Source organism: Eubalaena glacialis, chromosome 4, assembly GCF_028564815.1.
Source record: "Eubalaena glacialis isolate mEubGla1 chromosome 4, mEubGla1.1.hap2.+ XY, whole genome shotgun sequence".
In the NCBI taxonomy this organism is placed as follows: domain Eukaryota; kingdom Metazoa; phylum Chordata; class Mammalia; order Artiodactyla; family Balaenidae; genus Eubalaena; species Eubalaena glacialis.
Genome location: NC_083719.1, coordinates 92,087,197 through 92,106,207, shown reverse-complemented (window position 1 = coordinate 92,106,207; position 19,011 = coordinate 92,087,197). Strand labels below are relative to the sequence as shown.

General features: G+C 51.1%; 1 protein-coding gene across 2 annotated transcripts in view; it reads right to left on the bottom strand.

The window, feature by feature from the left end:
- MCC (MCC regulator of WNT signaling pathway) overlaps positions 1-19,011 on the bottom strand; it is a 418,786-nt gene that overhangs the window by 8,461 nt on the left and 391,314 nt on the right. For both annotated transcript variants that reach the window (XM_061189513.1, XM_061189514.1), the window contains 3 exons: positions 16,515-16,749; positions 12,814-13,026; positions 8,524-8,624 (listed from right to left, as the gene is read on the bottom strand). In XM_061189513.1, coding sequence (XP_061045496.1) covers positions 8,524-8,624; positions 12,814-13,026; positions 16,515-16,749 — 549 coding nt within the window. The remainder of the gene's footprint in view (positions 1-8,523; positions 8,625-12,813; positions 13,027-16,514; positions 16,750-19,011) is intronic.

The following is a 19,011-nucleotide window of genomic DNA, read 5'->3' as shown; positions in this document are numbered from 1 at the left end:
CTCATTATATGGAATTAGACATCGAGAGAATGGTCTGCCCACGTGGTTCCTCTTCCTCACCTTCCATTACCAGGCTTCCGTCTCCACTGAAACTGCTCACGAGGCCACCGATGATCTGGGCATTGACACATCCAAGGGTCCCTCTCTGTCCTGATCTTCCCTGTCGGCACCTTCTCCTCTTCCCCAAGCGCCTGGACTTCATCCCACTTCACCAGCTGTCCGTGCGGTCTTCTGCCCTGGCTCCTCATCCTCTCCTCCACCTCTACATGCTGGGAGTATTTAGGACTTGGGCCTGGACCCTATTTTGTACCCCACCCCTTCTTGACTTGATTCTCTCCATTCCCATTTATTTTCCTAGAAACTACCCACATGCTAAAAACTTCTAAATCTTCAGGCCTTTCCCCGGAGCTCTGGACTTGTCCTTGTGACATCTCTACCTCACAGGCATCTTCAGTTCAGCGTGTCCAAAGCAGACCTTCTGAGACGGCCTCCCCGACCCACGCTTCCTCGCTCGTCAGCGGCCGGCAAGGCCATTCACCCAGTTGCCGACACCAGTCTTCGGTCAGCCTTGACCCTCCCCCTTTTCCTCGTCCTCCACGTTCGCTCAGCAGCAAACCCCACCTACCAAATGGGTGCCCTTCCTGCCACCACCCAGGCCCAAGCTGCCATCATTTCTCTCCTGGACAACCACAGGAGCCTCCTAATTGGTGTTTCTGCTTCACCTTTGTACCCCGGAGTCTAGCTTTCACAGAGCGGCCAGAGGAAGTTTTTAATATGACAACTCAGATCGTATTATTGCCCTGCACTTGGAATAAAGTCCGTGGTTTTACTCTGACTAAAGGCCTGCCTGACCCAGTCTTTGGTATCGCCCTCCCCCTCGCACCCTGGAATCCTATCCATTCTTAGCACACACCAAGCTTTTTCCCAGGACAGAACCCCATGCAGTCAGTCCCCTCTGCTTGGGATGAACTTCCTCCCCACGGCTACTTTTCCTCCGTCTCATCTCAGCTTAAATATCACCTCCTCAGAGCAGCCTACCCTGACCACGCATCTAAACAAATGTCCCAGGGTAATGACATCCCAGCACCTTGTCATTTCCCCATTATTCACTGCAACCTATATTTACTTTTTGTGGAAAACAAAAAAAAATCTCCGCAGAGACTATGACCCTATTTCTTTCCTTCATGGTAGCCATTACAGTCTATAACTACTTCTCTTTTAGAAAATCCAGCCAGCGGTAACAGCTCTAAGTCCTTTACAAGGATGAAGTTATTTCTCACCACAAGCCTTGGAGATCAGTACTATATTATTATTCTAGTTTTCTAGATGAGGCACTTGAGGCACAGTGAAGAGACTCGCCAGGTTCGCCTGCGGAGCTGGGATGCACCCAGGGGTCTGCCTGCGAGCCTGCCCTTCAGCATCTTGCTGAAGTATGTCGATTCGTAACGAGCAGACAGCTCTCTGGTGAGGAGCCCAGGCCTGTGGAACTAAGGAGGGGGTGTCCCAGATAATGATGTTCTGCAGGTGTTGTGTTGGGGTGAGTTTGCCAGGAGTAGCCACAAGATGACGGCCCAGACCTCCCTACGACGTTTCTTGCACATCTGCACGCTGCTGCCTTGCCCATGCTACAGTGTGCTTGGATGTTCTCCATCACTCTGCCTTTATGCGATCCAGGGGAAGGCCTTTTCTCTGAGCTTTTGGAACATGGGGGGGATGATAGGAATACAAAGAAATCTCAGTTATCCAAGCGACGCCCACCTCAACCCCCAGGACGAGCACTGGTCTTTCCCTGTGCCCTCTGAGGCCGGCTCTGGAGCTCAGCCATTTATTGACATGATAATGAACTCACAGGTGCACTTTGTATTCCATTAACGTCCTGCAGACCCCTGTGCATTTATGGAATTCTGAGCACAACTTCCACTGCCCGACTGCTCTTATAAATCAGCCACATACGAAGAATCAGCAAGTGCAAGTTTAATAAAACAGCACCTTTAAAAATAATGGTCCTACTAATAAAATGGTGAAGATTCTGCTGCTTGTTTGCTCAGTGGGGTCTCCCTCTTTAAAGGACTCCAACCAGTTCCCTCTTATTTCAATCCACTATGTGTACGGCTCAAAAACAGTATTAATCCATAGCTGCTGAAATAGGGGTCAATCAGTGCCATCTTCTGTCCTTTCATGGCCAGTTGTTCTTTCCTACAAATCCGGAAGATTTCTAGAGCTGGGCAGATATTTTTGGAACTCGGACATGGATCTGAACTCAAGGAGGCTTGCTGTGGTTTGTTCTAAGGCCCTCTGACAACCACATGCTCTGCGGGCACCGATGGACGATGAGTGGTCTGTACCATGAGGGGCACAGAGAAGAGGTGACACAGGAAGCTTCCGGAAGATGAGTGTCCTACGGGAGGGGATGAAGAGGAGGGGTCCCCAGGTTGAGAGAGATGGGGCAGGGTGGGGGGATAAAGCAAAGGGCATGCTCTCGGAAAGATGAACTGCCCAGATGAATCTGGACCGCAGGTTACATGTAGAGAAACATTTGAAATATGGGCTAGGAAGTTAAGTTAGGGACCTACAGATGATCTTGCAGGCCAAGCCACTGAAGGTGTATCTGCAGAGCAGCATGATCAGAAGAGTGTTTTAAGGTATTTTTGGTGGCAGAACACAAGGTGAGACTAATGGCAGAATGACCCATCGGGATGCTACTGAGTTCTGAGGGACTGAGGGCTAAACTCAGGAGAAGGCAATGCAAATGGCGTGGGATGGATGGGATTTTATCGGAAAAAAACAATACAATCTGCTGACAAGAGACAGAATAGGAGACTTCAAAATTATAATCCTGGATCACTAGAAGAATTTACTTTTTAAAATATAAATAGGAATTCTGAAAAAGAGGCCAATTTCAAAGGGCAGGAGGAAACAGGATTATAATTTCTGTTTTAGACATGGTGTGTTTTAAGGCTCTAGCCTGATATTCGGGGGAGATGTCCAGTGGGCAGAGAGAAATGCGGCTGAGATCACTGAGGGATCATTTGGAAGGAACAAAGTCACCAGAGTCGTACAGCTAGGTGAGAAAAGTCATGACCCCTGCCCCCCCCCAAGGGACTCTCCTGCAGGCAGCGGAGGGTGAAGCAGGGGAAGAAGAGGCAGGCGCATAAGAAAAAAAGCAATGATGTGTTCTCTGATAGAACGAAATCAGGGCACACAAGAACCAAAAAATAAATTTTATAGACAGGGAAGAGGCACAGTGCTGTGAGTGCTTGGGACGTGGGCTTTGGTAGTGTGAGGTCAGAGGTAGCAGCGGCAGTGAAGCCCCAGAGGCACAGAGAGGGAGGGCGGGCGGCCTGGTGTGGCTCAGGGTGGGAGGGGGCATGTGATAAGGCGAGGGTGGAGAAGCAGGCAGGGGTCAGATCACACACTTGCTAAGGAGGTTGGACACAGACAGCCAGAGTCCCTGGAAGGTCTTAGGTAATGAGGTGTGGTAGGCAGAGTTCTAAAACGGCCTCCGAGATTTTGGCCCCTTAGGATACACACACCTCCCAGTTATTCAGTCATCCAGGTGCTGCTGTGAGGGAATTCTGCAGATGTAATTAAAGTCCCAAAGAGCTGATCTTAGGATAAGATGATTCTGGGTAGACCTGGCGGACTTACGTGAGCCCTTAAAAAGGACTGGGCTCTTCCTGGAAAGGGATTTGAAGCAGGGAAGGGATGTCATGAGAGGGAGGTGTTTGCTGCTTTGAGGACCAGGAATTCTGTGCAGAAGGAGTTCTAGAGGCCTCTAGGAGTTACCCCTGGCCAGGAGCCCCAAGAAGATGGGATGTCAGCCCTCCAACCACCAGGAGCTGACTTCTGCCAACAGGCAGAACGAGCTTTGAAGCAGATCCCTCCCAAGAGCCTCCAGATGAGAACAGGGCCCTGGATGACGCCTTGACTGCAGCCTTGTAAGACCCTAAGCAGAGAAGCCAGTCATGCTGTGCCCTGCTGACCCACAGAAACTGGGAGCTAATGAATGGGCATTGTTTAAGCTGCAAAGCTTGTGGTACTTTGTTACACAGCAGAGGAACACTAGTGTGAGGGTACCATCAGATCTGCATCCTGTAAAGTTACTCTGCGACCCTGAGAGAGCCCCCTCTTACGGGGTCATCCTCAGGCGCACACAGATGCGCTCCCGGGTCTCCTTCTCAGAGAGAGTTCCCCCAGAGTTCCCTCTCTGCACAGCGACCTTCTCCCACCCGCTGTCTTTGCTTCTTGCCTTTCCCCTTCTTAACCCACCCCAACCTGAAGTGGTCACTTCCTTGCTTTGAAACATGTTCTTTGCCTGGCTTCTGTGTCAGCGCTGCGGGTTCATGTGTCATCTGGAGTCCCTTCCATTAGGAGTAATTCACCCAGCGGTGGAGGCCCACGGGCCAGGGCTGACCAGGGAGTTCCCACTCCGTCTCTCTGAACACCGAGACGCCGCCTTGTGTGTCTTCCTGGATGGCCCAGCTCCACTGCCCACAGGGGCACATCCACGGCCTCCAGATCTGGTCTCTTGTGACCACCCTAACCAGACGAGGCCCACCTGCCCCCAATGTCTCCTTACAGGGATCTGACACACAGCCCTCTCCCGGCAGCAGCGGCTCGCCTGTAACTCATCAGAGAGATAAAAGGAAGTCTAAGTGCCCCTTCTCTGCTGATGAGTCGGGCGCATCCTGTCCCTGGACAGAGCGGCCGCTGTGATTTGTTGATTGCCTTCACTTAGCGTTTTATAGAACCATCTGGCACTTGCAGACACAGGTGGCAGCTGCCAGTGCCCCGAAGCGCTCAGCAGAGCCCCTGGCGGGCCTGTGACTAAATGAGCACAGCCTCCTGCAGGGACAGGGCAGCCGACCTCTGCAGTGCCTGGGTGGGAGCTGGAGCTGGTCCTGCCCTGCCTTGGGGCCCAGGGACAGGGGTGTGGAATCATCTGAGGTGATGCTACACGCTGCTGCTCACCACGTCACAGCCCTTTCCTGATTCCTCCCTGTCCCTCAGCACCGAGGGCCACAGCAGCCTTACCTTTTAACCACAGCGACCTGGGCTCTGTGCGTCTGAGGAAGTCCGCCCTCACCACCAGCCCTTCACGTGCCCTCAGCCTTCGGTGGACAGATGGGCGGCTGTGTGGCAGGACCACATGGATTCCCGTCCGCCCAGGCCACGCACACTACGCTGGATCCAGGTGTAGGTGAGCCCACACGAGCGGGCTCAGCTCACACTCACCTGTAAGCAAACCTCTGCCAGCACGCGGGGTGGGGGTGGGGGCCGGCAGAAAAGCAGGGGGCGGGGCCTGCGACTTCCCCGCTGCCTCACCTTGTGACCTCCGGAAAGCACTTGGCCTGGCAGTGCCGGTCTCCACCCCCCGCCCCGCCCCCGCCTCTTCCCGCATCACATGGAGAGCACCACCTGCCCCTCCATGGCGAAGATGAAAGTCTGCTCCTCTCAGCTGTGCTCGAGTCCCGAAGGCACGCTACGCGAATACCACGTTAAGTACGAAGAAAACTCATTTCTCAAAACTCCCTCTCCTTAACTGCATTTGTATAGTTTACTTCTTTGGTTGTTCAGTTAAATTTTACTAGGACCACGAGCAAGAGAGGGATCTGGGATGGAGAAGGGTTTCGTAGCACGCAGTCTACGCAGACAACAGCAAAGACAAGGTACCCTGATAAAAAAAAACTCACGTGCAAGACTGGAAACCTGGTCATCCAGATGGGGTTTTATGGCAACTCCGGAGCCAATAAACCACAATAAACGTCCATGGAAGTGGAGGGAGTGAAATCAGACCAGATGGGAGGTAGCCGGTAAATGTGTGATTGCACGCAGGCCTGGTTTTGTTCCAAACAGAAGAAGGTTGGGAGCAGACACACTGAGAGAGCAGGGTTGCAGGGCAGGGGCCAGACCGAGGCTGCAGCCCGGCTAGGTGTTGGGGAGACTAGGCTGGGACAGGGCAGGAACCTAGGACCAGTGACTGGAATGTCACAAGGCACCTTCCTAGGGGCTCTCCTCCAGAAAAGACCATGCCTAGCCTCTGCTCCATCCCCCTCTCCACACCTGCTCTTCTCAGTCTGGTTCCCCCGGTCCACAGCTTCGGTGTTTGGAACCATCCTTTTCCAAGGTAGGAATATGTCTGAAAATTCTGGGAAGGTTCCCTCAACTGACTTAACCACTAGTGTGGTGGTGATTTAATACCTTCAAAGAAGGTGGCAGTTTCCACTTGATTTTTAAAAATAAAAACATCCCCAAACCTCAGCCCTTAGGTGTCTGGATTATATATCCTCATGAAATGACGATTCCACTTTCTAAGCTATATTTACAGTATAATTATGTTATTATCCTTTTTCCTGTAGCCCTGTGGGTTCTTTCTTGGCTCCATATATCTGGGGCTTGATTAGAAATCCATGCTAAGCAACTTAAGGCTGGCTATTGGAAATCCATTGTGACTGACAGAACAAATGAAATCTTTTTATGTTTAGTCAGCAGAACCTGCATCCTGCTTGTGCCAGCGAAGGCCTCTGAGGTTCGGGGAACTTGAAAAATGCAGGGGCTTAGCTTACAGATACAATATCCAAATGACTCCCTGTTGGAAGCAGGGGGTGGTTTGCATCCCGAATTTCTGGAGCAATCACGTCATTCGGATTAGCTGAGGGCATTTTCCATGCAGCTTCTCTCTTCCTGCCTCAAGCAAAGCGATTACCATTTAACCACATGGCCAGAGGCACTGGCAAAGTAAAAACTGAGCTATTACAACTTGGAAGGAAAGACAAAAAGTGGCAGTGAGTAAATCAGGAGGGTAGTGAGGTTCCCCACATGGCAGCCTGCAATCCACCCTCAGCCTGGAGGCTACACTATAAGATAAACAGCCCTGGCTGGACCAAGACAGCAGCCTGAGCGCACACTGTAGGCTTCCCCTCCTACCCCAAATCCCCAGAAACGATGGCAAACGTATTTTTTAAAAAATCCTCAAGCACGATGGAAACTAAGGAGTGCTCTTCATCTGCCAGAAACCATGAGGAATCATAAAAAAGGAAAGGCAGATTTTTATTCTTCTTGAAAAAGGAAACCGCAACTCAAAATGCACACAGAAGCAAGCTGCTACAAAAGGAAGAAAGGGATTCAGAGGTGCTTCAGTGAGAGGTGCTGGCCATTAGAACCGGAGGGGACCAGACGCTTGGGTCAGATATGCGGCCTAGAGACCCGTTGTCAGCCGGGAGGAATAGAAAGCCCAGAAGGCAAGCTTGTGAGCCAAAGCCAAGAAAGAGTCACAAAACTCAACCTGAAAAACTCACATGTGAGAAAAGTTAATACAGTAGACAAAATAACATTTTAGAATAAGTATAATAAATATCCTCAGAGAGACGCAAGAAGATATCATATCATGACACAAGAGATGATAGGTTTCATCACCAAAATAAACTCAACACATCATCCAAACACCATGATGGCTCTAGCTAAGGAATAAATGAGTGAGCTGGAAAACAGAGCTGCAGAACCTCCCCAGAACTGCACTATCCGATAGGGCAGCCATGGCCACGTGAGCTACTGAGCACTGGAAATGTTGACTGGTTTGAATCTGAGATGTGCTGTAAGTGTAAATTTACTAGATTTACAGTAGATTTTGAACATTTAGTAAAAAAAAAAAAAAAAAAAAATTAGAAGAAAATAAGATATCTCATTAATATCTTTTAAAAATATCGGTTTATATTTTGAAATGATATTTTGGATACAATGAGTGAAATGAAATACGTTATTAAAGTGGACTGTACCTGTTTCTTTTTACTTTTTAAATGTGGTTCCTAGAACATTTAGGACATTAGGCGTGGTTTGCATTACCTTTCGACTGGACAGCCCTCCTCTAGAACAGAGTGCAGAAGGGTGGCGAGAGTATGAAAAGTTAGGAATATGGAAGACAGATCCAGAGAGAAAGAATAGAGAGAAAGAAACAGCTGCAATAGAGGAAAAACATCCAGCAGTGAATCAACAATGAGGCCGTCTGATTGGAAAGAGCCAGAGATGGGGAGGGAGGCATTCTCACTGCAGCTAGAAACAAGATAAAGATGCCTGTTTTTTTTCTTTTTTTCCTTCAGTCAACTTAATTACCTTTATATTTGAGGAATACGATACACGTATAAAGCAGCCAAAGAAATTGTTAAAAATTCCCTCAAGATCCAACAAAATTTACTTGCAATATTCCATCCCAGTGATATGAAAAGATGCCTGATTTGTTCCTCACCATTTAACACAGTCCTGAGGTTCTAGCCAATGCCACACCACAACAAAAAAGTACAGAAAAAGGCCTCTTCTACCTGCAGGTGAAATGACTGTATATATTCTCCCCGTCATTCCCCTTTCTGGCCTCCAGGTCTGGGCAAAAGAAGCCCGTATGGGCGCCTCCTCCTTCCCAGGCAGCCTGTAATGCTCCACGAGGAGCAGACGTCAGCGCGGGGAAAACCTGGCACCCAGCCGTCACTCCGGGAATAAACTGCCCGGCGGGGCTGTGAGCAGGGCACTTACCGACGGATGGCGTTGGCGAACTCCGCGGCCAGCTCGCTGTCGCTGCACGCCGTCCTCAGTTCAGCCAGAGACAGAGCTGGGGAGGCAGCGTCCGCACACTCCTGAGGACGCAAACACAGCCGGGTCAGGTCTGGAGCCAAGCCGAGGGCGCCCGGAGGCAGACGCGGGAGGTGACGGGCAGCGGCGGCGGCGGCAGCTCCGCCCCTCGTCCCCTCGACGTCCGCCGGCTGCCCCGCGCTCTGAGCACTCACAGGGAGCCGCGCACTGGGCTGAGCCCGCTACACACATGTTCTCGTATCTGATCATCGTGACGATCCTCTGAGGCAGATACTGTCATTATCCCCTCTTTGCCAAGGAGAAAACTAGGGCACAGGGAAGTTACACTGCCCCAGGTCACCAGCCGGGACACGGTGGAACCAGGATGCCAACTGATGCCAGGTCAGTGCCCTTCACCACTGGGTTAAGCCTCTGGTAGCTCATAAAAGTGGGAAACACATATGAGTATCCTTGGGTCGTCCCTCCCTCCATCCCATGTCCCCTGGGGAGAGAACCAATCTTCCCTAGAGTTAGGGGCTTTACTGGGTTCAGTGTAATCATCTCGAAGACCCAGGAAAGGAGGAGGACAACAGAAGCACACAGACACAGGAGATGTGCCTTAGCATCAGACAGGAGCTTTGACACCACCTAAACCAAATCCTCCCCTTTTACAGATGAGGAAACATAAGAGCCAGAATGCCTAAATCCTAAATGGAGTTAGGACGATTCACAAAGCAATGCTCACACCCCTCCGAGTGCTCTGCCTTCTCTGCATTTAGACACAGGGCAGCTGCTATGTTGTGTAATAAGCACAGGGGACAGCGCTCACGTGATAATTTGCTCAGCAGACATTTGCAGAGGACTGTACAGCCCAGGCTTGAGAATAAAAAGCCCGTGATCTGTTACGCTGAGACAGAATGTAAACAGAAGGCTGTATCGTGATGGAACGAGCGCTTCCAGGAAGTACGAACCTGGCGCTAGAAATCGAGGTGACAGGGGGCGCTGGGTCCCCTCAGCCCACTGGTACAGAAACGCCACCACACAGGGCTCCTGTGGAGGAGCCCGCTGCACCTGAACTCCCCCCACCCCCGTGCTCCTCCAGCTCTGCTTTCCCTTCCTCCTCTCTGCCTGGCGACCTGCAGACCCGAGCCCCCATCCACCAGCCCTGGAGTCTCTCCAGAGTCCAACACCCTCTTCTAGTGTATACAGCGACTCCCCTTGCGGTTAACATTTCATAAGACTCCTTGAGGACAAGGGACAGCTTTGTCTCACCCAGTGCCCTTCACTGAACACGTCTGGTAATCTCTGTTGCACACAGACAAGAAGTGAAAAAACCTAATGTCACTTGGGCAAGATCTGGGACCCAGCTTGTTGGCTGGAGGGAAGTTTTAAACCAAGCATGACACCACCCCCTGCCTCAGAAGTGAGATTCGATGTTCTAGACCCCAATCTGGCCTGCCACCTGTTTTTATAAAAGGCCCACAGGGCAAGAATTGTTTTTGTTTTTAAAATCATGGAAAATTCTAAGGAATATTTTGTGATGTATAGAAATCATATGAAATTCAAATTTCAGCGTCCATAAATAAAGTGTTAGAACACAGCCAGGCGCCTTTGTGTCTGTATTGTCTCTGCCTTCACAGTACCATTCCGCAACGGCAAAGTTACGTAGTTGCAGCAGAGTCCACATGACCCGAAAATCCTAAAATGTTAACAGTATACCAGCCTCTGCTCCAGACTGCTTGCCTCATCTACCAACAAATAAGACCAAATGAATAGCCCAGAAGGGAGGTATTATTGATATAGTAAATGGATCTAACATTTTTTAAAAAATAAATTTATTTATTTTATTTTTGGCTGCGTTGGGTCTTCGTTGCTGCGCGCAGGCTTTCTCTAGTTGAGGCGAGCGGGGGCTACTCTTCGTTGCGGTGCACGGGCTTCTCATTGCGGTGGCTTCTCTTGTTGCGGAGCATGGGCTCTAGGCGTGCGCGCTTCAGTAGTTGCGGCACGTGCGCTCAGTAGTTGTGGCTCGCGGGCTCTAGAGCGCAGGCTCAGTAGCTGTGGCGCACGGGCTTAGTTGCTCTGCGGCATGTGGGATCTTCCCGGACTAGGGCTCGAACCCGTGTCCCCTGCATTGGCAGGTGGATTCTTAACCACTGCGCCACCAGGGAAGCCCTGGATATAACTTTTGAAAGACAAAATAATCAGCTTCCTCTAATTTCATTACCTGAACACAGAGCACTCTTATAAAGCTCCTTACCCTAATGTAAGAAAATAAAAGTAAAAAAAAATCATCTGGCCTTTTCCATCAAAGAGATTTCTGTTCTTTGAAGCCACTGCACGGAACACAGAGCTTCCCCCAGTCGAAATAAATACTAGGAACCAGGGGGATGCTCAGTCCCTGGGCCTCTGGCAAGAGCCTGACTAGTCCGTTTGCACCACTCCCTAAGGGCGCACACACGAATGCTGGGGCTCTGTCTCTCAGCCTCTGTCCCAAAGTGACTGCTAACAAACTCAAAAGGCTGAGCAAAGATTCTGAAGCTGTTGGCACAGAACAGAGCCCCAGATCCTCCCGTGTGAAACAGCCCTGCAGGGGCTGCTGCTCACCACGATCAGACTCCCCAAGCACCCGGCACGTGGTTTCAGGGTGCACCCGCATGGTGACCTTTCCAAAGCTCAGACTGTGTCACCTCACGCCCTGCAAAAACCCCTCAGCGATCCCTCCCCATCCTCAGGATGGCACAGCTGGCTGGCCTCCCCAGCCAGTGTATCAACTCCTCCTCCCTCCAGGCTTTGCCCTTGCCATTCCATTGGCCTAGGGTGGACTTCCTGGTCTGCCCTGGCCCTCTTCCTCAGGCTAGCACCCACTCTCCACTGGCTCTCAGTTCAGGAAACCTGTCCCGAATCTCCAAATCTGGATTGTGGGTCTGGCCTGTGGCCTCCCCTCGCACCGGGCATTGATCCTTGCACCCAGAACATTGTGTCCCTGCGTTGTGATCATCTATTTGCCCATTCCAGGGCAATCTAAACTCCTGGAATAGCCTCCAGCATCTTGCCTGGACCAAATCACATCCATCACATGAACGGATGACTGAGAAGCAGCTGGGGCCTCAGGAAAGTGGCCCAGCTGGGTACCATGACTATGGACTCCCTTGGTGCCCTTGTAAGTGAGAGGCGGGCGAAGGGTGAAGGGTAGCTGTGGCTTCTGTGGAGCATGCGTCAGTTCTTAGCTGTTTAGCTGTTTCTTCACTGCCACACAGTATCATCAAGGTGCTTTCTTCGCAGGTACACTACTCTTGTGAAGACATCACTGCATCTGGGCCGTGAGGGGCCACTCATTAGACCAGCAAGTCAGCGTAGGCCCACAAGTCCTGGGCCTGAGACAAAGTGGGGTCAGGAGAAGCTGGCGTTTGTTAGGAACAGAAAATCCGACGCACAGAATTCCAGCACCCTGGGACAAGGGATATCTTTCTTTAAAGTCTGGACTATTTTTTTCTCCAGTGCAGTATTTGGAATCACCCTGAGATAGAGGATGATGGAATGAGCTTGCATTCTAGAAAAAAAGACTTGTGGGCTAATGAAAGTGTGAGTTTGCAAGATGATATCATCAAGAGCCCACTCTCTGTGATATCCTCTGGGTAATGCAGGGCTCGCCTTCCTCCTTCTCTGCCTCATGATGCTTCCGGCCTCCCACCTCTTGGAAGTCGAGGAGGAAACAGACGAGAGGAGGAGTGGCCGTCAGCCAAACTGGGGTTAAATCCCGATTCTGCCATTTACTAGCTGTGAGACCCCCTCAGTTCTTTTAAACCTCATTATCCTTATGTAAATGGGGATAACTCTTCTTTCCTGAGAGTCCTGAGACTTAAGGGAGATGATACATGCAATGATCGGGTACAGAGCGATCAACAAACGATGGTGAGTGTGTGACGCGGAATAGAAGGAAGAGGTGGAACCAGTATCAGACTCCTGGACCACTGCACAGATTGCTCCCTGGATAAGACTGTGATCTGTGAAAATGCTTCAACTGGATGTAACAGTTGAATTGTACGTAATTTTAACTGTACGTAGAAGTGAGATTTTTTTAAAATGTGGATTTGGTTTCTTTGCACGCAAAATGTCACCTTCTTCCGAATTTCTAGAATGGCTTTTGGTTCCTACGCAAGTAAGGAAGCTGAGGCAGCAGGGTGGTGAGGAGCGCTGGCTGGCGGGACCGGGGCAGGCGGTGGGGCCCGCGCCCCACGGTCCCTGTGCCCCTACCTTGCCGGCCTTGTCCTTGCCGCCGCCGCCGCTGCTGGTGGAGCTGAGGGACCGCGTGCGCTGCTCTTTCTGCTCCTCCACCTCGGACTTCAGGTGCTCGATGTGCACCAGGTAGGCCTGCTCCTGGGCCTCCCGCGTGCTCAGCTTCAGCTCCAGGGCCTTCTTCTCCTTCTCCAGGAGGTAGAGCTGGGCCTTCAACTCCGCCATCTCCTCCTGCGGAGCACAGAGCACACGGGGCGCGCCCACGGGGTGAGAGCAGGGCTGGGCGGGGGAAGGGGGTCTGCAGCTACCACCCACAGCCCGGAGGGAGGTAGCACTGGGCAGCTGGGGAGAACATGACCCCGAGGAGACTAGATGGCTGTCTCCGCACATCTTAAAGGACTGACGCGTGCACCAAGCCACGCGCTTGTCACTCTGCACCAGAACTGAGATCAATGGGTAGAAGTTACAGGCAAGCAGATCTTGGCTCGCTATAAGGAAAACCTTTCTAACCGAATACCCCACGCCCACGTCCCCAGTGGTCACATCAGCCATGATAGAAACCAGTTTGCTGGCAGGCAGACGCTAACCTTCATCAAAGAGGTTGTAAAAGGGTCATTCATATAAGGCTGGGTCTGACTAGGTCCCTTCCAATTCCCATTTCCTTTTCCATTTTCCATTTTCCATAGCACCAATCCACATATTTAATCACCCCTGATAGCAGTCTGGGGCCCTGAGCTGTGCCAGGCAGCTGGGAAGCATGCAGAGCAATGATCCTGCCCCCAGCTCTTCTCTACTTTAGGCCCCAAATGAAACGAATCGAAACAGAGCCCTTCCCAGGTGACTACTCATCAGGTAACTTCTTAAAGAAGTCAAATTAGAGTTTGCTATGGAGAGAAAGAAGTGACTCCCAAATGGGGCCATGCTGTGCTGGGACCAGAGCCAGGTAACAGTGGTAATCACCAGCATTCATTGAGCCTGTAACACGGTCCTAAATGTTTACACTAAGTAACTCACTTAATCCTCCCAACCTGAGGTAGGTATTATGAGTATTTCCATTCATGGAGGGGAAACTGAGGCATGCAGAGGGAAATCCACCAGCTCAGCCCACAATTACTGGGTAAACTGTGGAGCCCGAGTTTGAACCCAGGACGTCTGGCTCAGAGCCCAGGTAACCACTAAGCTATACTCCCCCTCCCCTGCCCCGCTTTCAAGGTGAGCCCACGCATGACTCTTGTCCCTCACCTCTGCTGGAAGGCAAGTCCACCACCCCATGACCACCCGGTCAGTCTCCCCAGCTATCTCCATCATCTTACTTCATAACACTGAGGCACTGCCTTGAGAGGGATTCACCAAGGTCACCCCCGAAGTGACCCTCCTCTGAGGTGACAAGCCACAGGCCTGCTGTGCTCTCCTGGGTAAGCCAGACCCGGGGAGTAGATGTTCTCACCTCCAACATGGGGAAACACCTAGAGGGTACCCACCACGGCTAGTCATACTCAGGGCTGGGGGCGTTAGCCATGGTGAAGGCAATGTGCCGTGCCGAGCCGAGCGACCACTGGAAAGAAGATGCCAAACCCTTCCTGACAATGACATAGAACCAGGATGAAAGGTGTTTCCATACCCTGAACCTTCTCATCTTTTGCCATCAGAAGCCGGATTCTGAAGGTTCTGACAGCACTGCATCCTGAGCTAATGTGGACCGTCATACCCAGAACCACCACACAAACACAAGCTTGAAAGAAGGAAAGATGAATCCATGGGTGCCAGAAACAAAGCAGGCACTCCACCCAAGAGGAAAGGCGAGGTGGCCACAGTGCTGGCCACCTGAGGCGTCAGGCAGGTAGGGAGGCCCCAGGCCCTGGGCTTTCAGCACCTATGCAAGGGCAGGGCAGACAGCCAGGACTGAGACCGCCCCCCGACAGGAGCCAGGACTCTCCAAGTGCCGCCTCGAGAGGAGACGAGAAGACTTCCTTCCTGTGGCGAGGAAACGTGTCATCACTCAGGCTTCGGGGGGCAACAGAAAGAAAAGCCTCTTCTGAGGAATCATGTAGGCATGAGGCATGTGTAGATATGCTGCAGGAATCCTCAGCCAAGAATACAACAAAAACTAGCCCTAAACCTCTGAAACCCACGGGTCCCAACAGATCTAAGGACACAACCATTTACAGGGACATCTCCACCCAGGACCCGCGGGACCCCACGGAAGACACAACCTCCACCAAGAGTGAGCTGGCACCCACGCTCTCCTCCCAACACACACACACAAAGAGAAAACAGAAGTGAGTCACGGTGAGGTAGAATCGGCATTTAAAGAACCAGAATTAACAAGGAAAAAGACAGAAAATAAATATTTAAAGCAATTAAAGAGAAAAAGGAAGAGGAGTCGCAATGAAAGGATGGGATATTCAAAAAAGAAGAGTGGGTCTGAGAAGGAACCAAGTCAATCATCTAGAAATCAAAAGCTGTTTACTAAAGACCAAGTACAAGAAGTGAAAAAACCCAGAAAACTTGAGTCTCTCAGCAGTTGTAGCCTAGAACAAAATGGTGAAATCCGACAAAATCTGCAGCAGTGGACTTGGTGTGGCCAAGCACACAGCCTTGAACACACTATGAGGGACATACAGGGAAGGGGGGTGACTGATGTTTTTCTTCAAAAAACTCCTAGTGAGGGAGCCCAATGGCTGCCCCTGCGTCACGACATTATGGGTTATTTCTCTCCCAGCTTTTTATAATTCCTATTTTTTTTGGAAAATTTCTCTGATGTGTACACACTTTATTTGCAAGTAGCAAAGGGAACATTAGAGCTTTTATTTCACCAAAAATATCTTTCCTGGCCAAAATAACACTGAATTTATCGCACAACATATTGGCCTGAATATAAAAGAAATCCGGAGTCTTTGGCCAAAGGAAACATGATGTTTGGAAGAAGTAACGGAAGGGCAGCTTCAGAGTTCATGCCACAGGGTGCAAAGGCCCACAGAGAGGGGAAAAGGCACCGCGATTACGGACACAATGCCCGGCTCGTGGGCAGTGAGAGGGGAAATCAGCCAATGTCGCATGAGGATTCCCTAGCGGGAGTCAAGTGAGGGTCTGAGCTGAGAGAGTGAGGCCAATATCTGACCTGAATCTGCTGCCACGGCCCAAAGTCCTCCCAGGTTTCACCCAGACTCCAGCTCGAGCAGCCACCCAGGGCAGGGATGTGCTGAGCAGGTCACCCCGGAGGGTGACAGGGATGATGGTTATCGATGCTCCACACAACACCGAAGGGACAAGGGGGTCAGGAAACCAGGGTTCTTGTCCAAAGGCTGCAACTGGCCTCGCCCCATTCTCCCCGCCTCACCTTAACATCAGCATCAACCCGGGAAGCACTTGCAAGCATTCTGGAGACCAGGGCTCTTTTCACGCGGACAGAGGCTGCTCCCCGCCCTGCAGAGGTCTCTCCTGGCTTCTCTTGGAGACGAGGTGTTCCATTCTGGCCTGGGACCCCCTGAGGTTTCTCCAGTGCTCAGCTCACCTCTCCAGGACCACATCCAGCTCAAGTGACCCCCAGACATACTGAAACCATCCCTGTCTACACGAGGCCCTGCCTGTCCTCCAGGGGAGAGGTGGCTGACCACGGATGGGCTGACCACTTCCGAGAGGCCTTTTCGTGCTTCCTCCTGGTGACAGTGGAGTGAACGGGACCCGGGTCTGAGAAGAAGAGCCCCCCACGTGGATACCTTCATGGCCATCAGCTCCTGCATCAGCACCGCGTTTTCGAGGTCCAGCCGCTGGCTGTCTCCCCGGGGCTTGACGTCGTAGCTGAGGGGATCGATGTGGATGCTTTCCAGCTCCAGCATGGTCAGCTTGACCGCGGCCCTGTCATTCCTGAGCTGCTGGATATAATCCTTCAGCCTCTGTTCGTCTTCCTTAGTGAACTCCGTGTCGCAGCTACTGGCTGTGGAGCTGGTTGTGCTGAGAAGACAAAGAAAACCCATCGCATTTCCAGTCATTGCCAACAGGTCTTTTTTCCCTCATTCTTCTCCACACCCTCCCCTCTCCAACAGTACTTAGATGGTAATCCAAAAACAACAACAAAGAAAGCATTCTTCATGGCACAGTAAATTGATACCACCTTTTGGGAGAGAAATGAGTATGAAGAGTATCAGGAAATGTTTACACCCTTTAAGACAAGGTGTGGACCCTAGAAATGAAGTCTAAGGAAATGATTCCACAGAAGCAACAAGATACACACGTACAAAGATGTTTCACAGAATGCAAGGTTTAGTGAATTACAGTACGTATCAAAAAGAAGGACATGATGTGGACATTACAGGAATAATTATGGCAATGGTGGAGAGAGTTTGAGTGAGGAAATAGGATGAAAAATATGTCATAAAATTAGGTATATATATGGATAGGACTTTAAAAAAGGGATATGTTAAGGGAACAAAGCAAGGTGAAGGACAAAATACCTATGGCATGATCTACAGATTGTGTGTGTGTGTGTGTGTGTGTGTGTGTGTGTGTACACATACGCACTGTGCATGCACACATCCCAGACTGCTGACAGCAGTCCCCTGGAGGTGGGAGCTGGAAGGAGTGGTAGTGATGGGGGACCCTCTGTGTGTGTAATATTGCCACAACTTAGAAAGCAGGGTGCCCCCAGGCCTCCAGAGCTGTTCCTCTGTATCATGGCTGAGTATAAAGTCCACCACAGGGACTCAGGCTGGTCCAAGGGGCCTTTGGCCACCCATGCTGAATGGTGACCAAGCAGGGGCTGGCAGTTCTGAGGAGCACCTAGGGCTGAACCCTGGGAATGTGGTGGTCCATGAAAGTTTCTGTGGCTTCCAGAGTACCATGGAAGGGTGAGAACCACAGGAAAACTGAGGCTTGGTGCTCAAGACGGTTGTAGGCTGTCCCCACTGGCTCAGAATGAAGCCCACTCTACCCAGTTCTCAAGCACTTGAGGCCAGCATGCACCTACAGCGGTTTCTCTGGACCCACCTACACTTGACGTAGCCCTCATGGAACTGGCTTTGGAAAGATGGCAGAAAAACAAGCAGGGGCCCATTTCTCATCACAATAGTGCAGGTCGGCATTATCATCTCTGTCATTACAGATTTGGAAACGGAGGTTCTGAGTCATTAAGTAGCTTGCCTGGTCATGAGGATGGAAACTGGTGCAGCTGGACTTGGGCCACAGTCTCCCCATTCCACAGCCCTGTCTCCCCAAGATTCCTGTTGTTGGAAGCTGTGCCAGGAGCAGGGACTGGTATCCATAGGCTGTTGGCTGCCCTGAGGCCAGGCCTGCCCTCCTCAGCTCACACTGGAACAGGGGTAACAGGCCAAGACCCCAACACAGCAGATGTATCTCCTCCCCATAACCTCGAGGTGACCAAGGGCCATTCCACTCTTTTACGTGACATGTTATCAAGAAGTCGAGGCTTCCGGGAAGAGAAGGGTGAGAAGAGATGGTAGGCCATGCACACAAGGAAGAGAACTTCCTAGGGCCTGGGGTGGTCTTCAGGTCAGAGAACTCCTGCCAGGACCGGAAGCTCCCAAGCACCACAGACTCTCTGCGGCCCCCTACCATCCTTCACCCCCCAACCCCCATCAGGACAGGTGGGCTGTTCCTTAGAGATGAAGGTAGCAAGATCAGTCTGACCAACACACAACACCTTTTCAGAGGTTGTGATGGCTAGTTACACGTGTCAGCTGGGCTAGGCTATGGTGCCTAGCTGCTTGGCCAAACACCCCTCTTAGATGTTGCTGTAAAGGTATTTTTCACATGTGATTGACATTTAAATCAGTAGACTGAGTAAAGCAGATGACCCTCCGTAATGTAGGTGGGTCTCATCCAATGAGTTGAGGCCTTAAAAGAAGAGATGGAAATCCCCTAAGGAAGAAGAAATTCTGCCTCCAGACTGCCTTTGAATTCAAGACTGCAACATCACCCCTTCCTGGGGTCTCCAGCCTGCCTGCCCTGTAGATTTAGGGCTTGCCAGCCCCCATAATCAAATGAGCTAATTCGTTAAAATCAATCAGTCAATCAATCAGCCTCTCCATCCATACACACACACACACCTGTTGATTCCGTTTCTCTGGGGAACTTGAATACAGCGGTGCTGCCTTTACCTGGGACCCGAGCATCTTACACGCTTTGTAGATTTAGAGGTAGCACGACTCAAACTCTCTGTGCCTAGTTCCTTATCTTTAAAATGAAGGTGATACAGTA